The following is a 7,578-nucleotide window of genomic DNA, read 5'->3' on the forward strand; positions in this document are numbered from 1 at the left end:
TAATTTTAGAAGAAGGTGTTGGAAGATGCAATTTTTTTCTCGTGTAAACTAGAGGAAAACTTAGTGACAGCTCTGGAGCAAATTAACTGTGGACAGTTAATTTAAACAAAAGTCTGCTTACTTTTGATTGTAGTTCAATAATGGGGCAAAAATAATAAAACACCCTCCATTTAGTGTTTTGTTCTTAAATGTTAAAACTTATGCAACTGAGTCCTTCGCCTCAAAGCAGCTGCGTAAAGTTGCCACTTGTTGCCACCTAGTGATGAAATGTAAATCAGCAGACTCTCGTCCAACACTGCAGGTCAGATGGTAATGATGCATGAAATTTTAAAACAAGCAGCAGGATCAGTGAGCTTAGGAGAAATGTCATCTGGAGAAAAGAGCAAGGTTTGAAGCAACATGATACATTTTATAAAAATAAGCTGTTTCATGGTCTAACTTAGGTAGAATTTAATAGCAGGGATGTTTTTTTGCAGAGCTGCAAACACATTTATGTTTCCAATAAAAATCCTTCATTGGCCATCCAATATTAAAGTATGTTACAAAAATAAATATAGTTCCTATTTGTGTGTGTGTGTGTGTGTGCGTGTGTGCATGTGTGTGTGGGTGTGTGTGTGTGTTATTTATCAACAAAAAATGGCTACAGTAAAAAAGTGGAAGAAGAAACATGCAAGATTTTTTTGTAAAATTAACAAATAATTAATTAAATGTGGCATCAATTCTCCAAGTCATTTTTTTTTATTGCATGTGCGCATGAAAGTCAGACTTTTTGGAAATGTTTTCAGATACTAAAGGTTTACTGATGCCAACATCTGAGACATTCACAGAGCAGTTGGAATGACACTGAGATTAAAGCACACGCGCACTTGACTTTGTTTACATGTATTAAATTAGACAAGTCTGAAGTCACACAAGCACAAAATCTTTTTAAGGGGTTGTAAACGAAGAAATTCAAAGCAATTCCTCATTTCCATTCCACATCACTATTTTGTTCAACTTTGTTATTTTTCCCAAAAAGTCCCATAAAATACAATTTACATTCTTTGCGACAAAAATGTGAACATATTGAGGTTATATTTTAGTGAGTCGCTGTACTTCAACCTGCTTTGAATAAAGCTTTATATTCAAACCTCTATACAAAAGATGCACTGTTGATTAATTTCTTTATTGATAGCACATTATACAGTAACCTTGACCCTCTGCTTTTAAGACATTTTTCTGATTAAACTCTGATCTAATTCATTTAGTCAAATATTGCCAAAATACCATCAGAAAAGTTCCATCAGTCACAGCAGTTACTTGATCTTCTCTGGTCTGATCTGACATCACATTTAGCTGAACCAGTTTTTTTAATTTAAATCACAGATTGCATTCCAGTGACAATCTGTTATGAAAAAAAAAAATAAGACTTTACATGATCACATAGCATTTTAGTTAATTCTAGAAAGATGCTGTGTAACTTTAACATGAAAAATAAATAGCTCATATTAGAAAGCCGTGAGAAGACAAGGCAACCAAATGTTACAGACTTTAATATTACTGCCTCCAATATATAGTTGGTGTGAAACAGTAAAAAAAAAAAGAAAAAAAAAAAAGGCCCCGATATGTTACCGTTATTTCCGATGATGCACTGATAAAACATCTCAACACAAAATGTTAAGGGAAAAAAATTACAGTAGTTTTTATTATCCAACAGGAGTGATACTGTATTTTCTTTACTTGTGATTTTTTTTTTCACTGGTAACTGTTTAGGGATTTTAACAGAAATGCTTGGACATCCTGTGTTTCATATTGTACAACCTGCTCAGATCCATAACCATGATTCCATACCGATGAAGCATTGTTGACAGAGATGCATTAGATGTCTGCAGTGAACTGTCCTTTGCTCTGGATGACCCTCATGATGGATTGGACCACCTCGGATGTGGTGCCCCGCCCCCCCAGATCCGCTGTGTGCAACTGCAACCACAAGAGCACAATGTAAGCAAATACCTAAGATCTCGCTAAAACAAAAACATACATGATTCTTGGAGATTTTAATAGTTTTAGGCTTTTTTAATTGAGAATTTGAACTGTTCTGTAATGGGAGCTCAAATAATTCATGTGTTTGTTGCTCTTCACTGGTTACCAGTTCATTTTAGATTCCAGTTTAATTGTTTTTTTGTTTTTTTTACTTTTAAGGGCCTGTATGTTCAGGCCTCCGAGTATGGATGAGACATGTTTAAGCCTCAGAGCTAGGATGTCCGCTGATCAGAGGCTCTTGTTGGCTCGACATGCTCAATCTGAAACCCGTGGGGATTGGTAGTTTCAAGCTGTTGCTCCCTGATTGTGGAATTTCCTCCCGTTGTTTTTACGTTGTATCGATTCCATTGATCATTTTGAAAAACCCATTTGTACAGACAGGCTTTTAAAGTAATTTGATTATATGTTTTGTGTGATTTTCCTAAGTGTTTTTGAAGAAATTTGTGATTTTTATCTGTGAAAGGTGCTATACAAACAAAATTGCACCTAAACTGAGGATTTATACGGCATAAAACTTCTTTTCATAAGAAAAGATGCAAACTCTACATCAGATTGAAACCATGCTCAGCTTTAGTGGACTCACCCCAGTTTCATTCATGGTGGTGAGTACTGCATTCCTTATCAAGTTGGCATAGGAGTAAAGCCTGAAGAAACAACAGAAAGTGTTATTAGCTTTATGTAGTGGTAATGCTATGTCTTTTAATCTATACTAGGAGAACGTACTTGAGGTGGTCCAGCATCATGCAACTTGCCAGCAGCATAGCAGTGGGGTTAGCAATGTTTTTTCCTGCAACACTTTTCCCTGTGTTCCTTGTAGCCTGATATTCACAAGAGAGAGAGAGAAAGAGAAAATAACATCTTAATTAAAAAAATAAATAAATAAATTTGAAAAAAATTACACAAAATTTACATATTTTTAAAGTGACAGGCATAAATGTGCTGCTAATTTACGGTCACTTACCGTTTCAAACACGGCATAGTCCCGACCGTAATTCGCGCCAGGCACAAGGCCGGGTCCTCCCACCAGCCCGGCGCACACATTGCTGACAACGTTCCCATACAGATTAGGCATCACCATCACGTCAAACTGTTGGGGTTTGGACACAAGCTGGAAATGCAGAAAAAAATCACAGTAAGACAAAAAAAAACAAAAAAAAAAACTTTTTTTAAAACTCCCACACTAATTCCAGACTCATTAAGATTCCCACCTGCATGGTGGTGTTATCCACGATCATGCTGTCGAAAGTGATGTCGGGGTATCCAGAGGCCACTTCCCTGCAGCACTGCAGAAACAAGCCATCTCCAAGCTTCCTGTGGATATTCCAAAAATAAATAAAAGAATAACAATAACGAGGGGTTGGTCTATCTGGAGTCGAAGTCACTCACATGATATTGGCTTTATGCACTGCAGTGACCTTGCGACGACCTTTCTCCCGAGCCAGTTGAAACGCATACTCAGCAATCCGGAGGGAATTGCTCCTGGTGATGATCTTCAGACATTCCACTACCCCCGATACACTCTAAGACAAAAAACAGATACATTATCTTACAAACAACCACTACAGTTCTGATAATGTGTTCAAATGACACCTTAAAAACAAGATGGTGGTCAGAGGAAATTAATACAGTTCAGGGTTTCCCCCGGTGTAATATAAACCTGGCGGCCCGCCATGCTTTACTGGCTCCCAGCCAAGCTAAGCATTGTTTGTTTTTAGGAAAATAATCATAATAAAAAAATTTGCTTAATTTTTTATTTTATTTTTTTAATAAGCCAGATTGCAAGTTTCTTTGCTGCTCTGAGTATTTCACTGGCAGAGCATATTTATTCCTAAAATTGTAGGTTTACAGAAGAGAGGCTTATACTTTATGCATTTAATACTACTGACTCTACAATGTGATCTACGTATGTGCCGATATGCTGAAGATTTCTGGGAAACAGCCATAATCATCTTCTGATGTCAATGCTGCTTTACAGTGATAAGATTTTCCCTGCGGTAAAGTCTAACGTTTAAATCACCACAAACACAGCAACTATGTTGATGTCTCAACAAACTTGTGTCATAGCAAACACCCCGCCTCTTTTTATACCTTCAAAACATGTTAAAGGTCTTTAATGACAGAACTCATATATTACACCAATTGAATCGACCAGACTGCCAACACTGAATTTATTATCAGCAATAGTACAGAGTAGAAAAGCGGAAAGAAGTTGCAGAAATGAAGAACCTGGAAACATTACCATGCTCATACAAAGACAATGCATTTCATTGAAAGTGGGAAAAAACAAACATGGAAGTTAAATGGAAACGGTACTTTAGATTGAGACAGTGGTAATCAAACGTCCTCTTTAACCCTAAAAAAAAATCCCACTTATTTCCAAGCGGAAATATACATATGTGTGATAAAAAGCCTTTCATGTTGCTACTGTAACGTGATGAACCTTTCAGCTCTCTGATTTCCTTCCTCTCTCTATATTCCGAACTTTATTACATTTAATACTAATTCAAGTGGATATTTATTCCTGTTCAGAGGAAGTCGTGCACCAGGGTTGTTCACAGTGTGGGACTGAACCAACTGAATTAAGCTTGATCTGGCTGAAACAACAAATTAAATAAATTAAAAGAAAAAAAAATCAAACTATGAAAACAAACAGGAGTCAAGAGAAATCAAGAATATTTTAACTCACAGTAGATTCTCCAAGTAAAAATCCAGCACTGTTTTGTTCAACATATAACTGGCACTGATAAAGATTCTTTCATTACATGCAAAGTAATAGAGGGTTCGTCTTCTCATCACACCTAAATTAGATTTGACTAACAAACATAATTTGCTACTTACTGAGACAGCTGCACCAGTTAAGACAGTTTAATGAAGTCAGTATTGATTCATTTTTCAGCAGCTGAGTTGAGCAAGCTGTTTCTGTATTTTTAAGCTTGGCAGAATGTATGTAAAAAAAGAAACCCTATAAACAGTGGGAGGAAAAGTAAAAGTCCAAAAAAGCAACAGCAGCAGAGCACTGATTTATTTTTCTCAGTCTGACCTCATGCTCCAGACTGCTGTATTCTCCTTCTGTGTTCTCCCTGATGATCAAGATGTCGATGTTCTTGTGCCGAGTTTGGACTCCAGGGAGGGACTGGCAGTGCATCACGTTGGCATACAGATCCAAGCTTGTGCTGTTGAAGGAGAAAAATGATCGACCAAGTGCACACAGGGGACCAAATTAAGTTAGAAAGGTGAACCATCTGACAAAACAAGGCATTTATCAAGGGAGCTAAATATCTTATCTACACCTACCGTAGGAGATTATTTCTGGATTTCACAGATGGCGGCATGGTATGTTTGGTCTCTATGTTACCTAACAGGAGGGTTAGGTAATTCTGAAGTTAGACTGCAGTAATGTGGCGTCATAGCATGTTACCCCCCCCATGCCTCACATTTTTATGGTCTGAATGGAGCCAAAAGACGCAGTTTAGCTTACCTTTAAGAGCAACTCCATTTCGGCGGATGGCGGTAATGGCATTTTCAATATCATCCTCGGCCTCCAGTGCAGAGTCGACATGCACAACCTCAAAGTCCACAGGCACACAGCTGAACCTACAAGCATGATTACCAGTGATGAAGGGAGCAAAAGGGAGTCGTCATCTTTTTATAGTCGAGTCTAATTAGACTATAGCTCTGAGAGAACTAACCTGAAAACCTCTCTAACATGACTCAGAAGCTCTGGACCGATTCCATCCCCGGGTATCAGGGTCACAGTGTGTCGACCTCCGTACTTTGCAGGAGGGGGCTGCAATACCACCATGAAACCCCATATTAATTATTTGAACATAACAGGAACCCTACTATTTTGCTATCTTAAATTAATAGGCTACAAAGGACTTAAACCAGACTTATGTATTTCTGTCAAGAACACATTTATTTTTGTCACTTTTACAAAAAGGTCAGGAGTGTGTGGCAATCCCGAAGTGAATGACAGCAGATTTACACTAGGCCTCTTGCCCGCTTCTGTGATTAATGCCAGACTTGCCGGCTACCAACGACATGAAACTGGGGGGAGGTTTATGTTCCAGCAGGACAACAACCATAAACATAAAGCAAGTTTTATAAAAACTTATGAAAAATGTATTAAATGTATTAAGGTATTTTATCTAGCTCGAAAAGATCAATTTACTGTTGCTCACTACTGTGAACTGAGAACTTCAAGCAATCCTGACAAGTAAGTCAGCTGTGATGCAACAGTGAACTAAAACACCATATCTTATTGTAGCAATTGCTTACAATAAGATACAAAGGAAAAAACTGGTTTTGTTAAACTGTTAATGTCAGTGTAAAGAACTTTAATATCAATCTCGCACAACTGGAATAGCTATTATAATAGTTGTGAATTATTTTTAAATAAAAGCCCACATTTTCTGAATTACTTGAACACCTTATATGATACAAACTGATCATCTTCCATTTATCACAAATGTTCTTAAATATAGAGTACAGTTGCATGAAGAATGGAGAAACACCAATCAGGTTTTACACAGCAGGTTTGAGATCTAAGCACCCATTCACCCCAAAGAACACCACACATGCAATAAAACCAAGAAAATTATGAGAATTAGTTTACACAGGGAGCAATTTAGAATCTGACTAAAAATTAAAGAATAAAAAGATTATCCAGATTAATGCATCAAAGTATGTGGCCAACATGCAAACACCTAGTAGATGCGTTTATGAAGAGATGGACAGTTTTAATTTAATACATTTAATGTACAGGAATAAAACGCCTTTGTGATTATTCAGTGTGACTGGCTAGAGAAATCAGATGATCCCAGTCTCAGACTGATAAATTAATGCATTCCTTCCAACAAGCAAACAAAAGTCCAGTCATGCATTTTAATCCAAAGCACGCTAAATCAAATGTCAGCCACTTACAATGTTGTCGCTCTGTTGATAAAGGAGAAAGGGAGAAGAATAATCATCAGTTTGATTACAACCCCCAGGAACAGATTAAAACTCAAAAATGTGAGAAATAAACATAAGACTTTTTTTTTGACACACCCATGATCCCACAGAAAGTGAAAAAACAATATAATTTATTGACAGAAATCAAAACCGTAGTGTTGTTGTTTTAGCCATTGTGTACTGAGTCGAGAGAAGAAAAAAAACAACTAAGATTTAATTCTGTTTTTGCCAGGGCAGTCTCAGATACTCACAACATGAAGTGTTTTATTCCGGTGACTGGTCAAAGTTGTCCCAAATACCTGAAAAGTTGAACAAGAGATTTTTGAGTGAACCCCAATAATACTCACAGGGTGGCCCCTACGTTATATTATTTGACCTTGTGTCTGGAGGGAAAATACGAGCCGAAACTGCAGCCTAAGGGTAAAATTACGGAATGATACAACGAATCAAGTTTGTTTCGTCTTACTTTAACCGCATTTCCCAAGTGTCGACCCCAGAGAGGATTTATAATCCTGGAGGCAGAGAACACAGCACTGTGAGCAGCCATCTTGATTATGAGGAAGCAGCAGTCGCGTGCGACTGCAGGTTTCTCGTGCGTTTTGT

The 7,578-nt window shown here is 37.4% G+C and overlaps 1 protein-coding gene across 2 annotated transcripts; it reads right to left on the bottom strand.

Annotated features, from left to right (window-relative positions):
* Nucleotides 1-1,146: 1,146 nt before the first annotated feature.
* idh3g (isocitrate dehydrogenase (NAD(+)) 3 non-catalytic subunit gamma) lies at nucleotides 1,147-7,534 on the bottom strand. Of its 2 annotated transcripts, XM_055049922.1 has the most exons (13): nucleotides 7,442-7,534; nucleotides 7,227-7,274; nucleotides 6,946-6,957; nucleotides 5,712-5,809; nucleotides 5,501-5,616; nucleotides 5,317-5,377; nucleotides 5,063-5,195; nucleotides 3,409-3,542; nucleotides 3,231-3,333; nucleotides 2,984-3,130; nucleotides 2,746-2,840; nucleotides 2,606-2,666; nucleotides 1,147-1,959 (listed from the first exon to the last, which is right to left on the bottom strand). In XM_055049922.1, exons 1-13 carry the CDS (start codon nucleotides 7,520-7,522, stop codon nucleotides 1,858-1,860), a joined length of 1,191 nt encoding a protein of 396 aa, XP_054905897.1. In that variant the 5' UTR covers nucleotides 7,523-7,534; the 3' UTR covers nucleotides 1,147-1,857. The 2 variants fall into 2 exon arrangements, with proteins under 2 accessions (XP_054905897.1, XP_054905898.1); XM_055049923.1 differs by lacking the exon at nucleotides 6,946-6,957.
* Between the last annotated feature and the right edge of the window lie 44 nt (nucleotides 7,535-7,578).

Source organism: Poeciliopsis prolifica, unplaced genomic scaffold, assembly GCF_027474105.1.
Source record: "Poeciliopsis prolifica strain line A6 unplaced genomic scaffold, Auburn_PproV2 SCAFFOLD029, whole genome shotgun sequence".
Taxonomy (NCBI): Eukaryota; Metazoa; Chordata; class Actinopteri; order Cyprinodontiformes; family Poeciliidae; genus Poeciliopsis; species Poeciliopsis prolifica.

Excerpts from the sequence above, each read along its gene's own strand:
- idh3g (XM_055049922.1), bottom strand. The coding sequence starts at position 7,522 with ATGGCTGCTCACAGTGCTGTGTTCTCTGCCTCCAGGATTATAAATCCT. Across the intron at positions 3,543-5,062 it reads ACAGCAGTCTGGAGCATGAG|AGTGTATCGGGGGTAGTGGA; the intron begins GTCAGACTGAGA and ends TTTTTGTCTTAG. Across the intron at positions 3,334-3,408 it reads GTGCATAAAGCCAATATCAT|GAAGCTTGGAGATGGCTTGT; the intron begins GTGAGTGACTTC and ends GAATATCCACAG.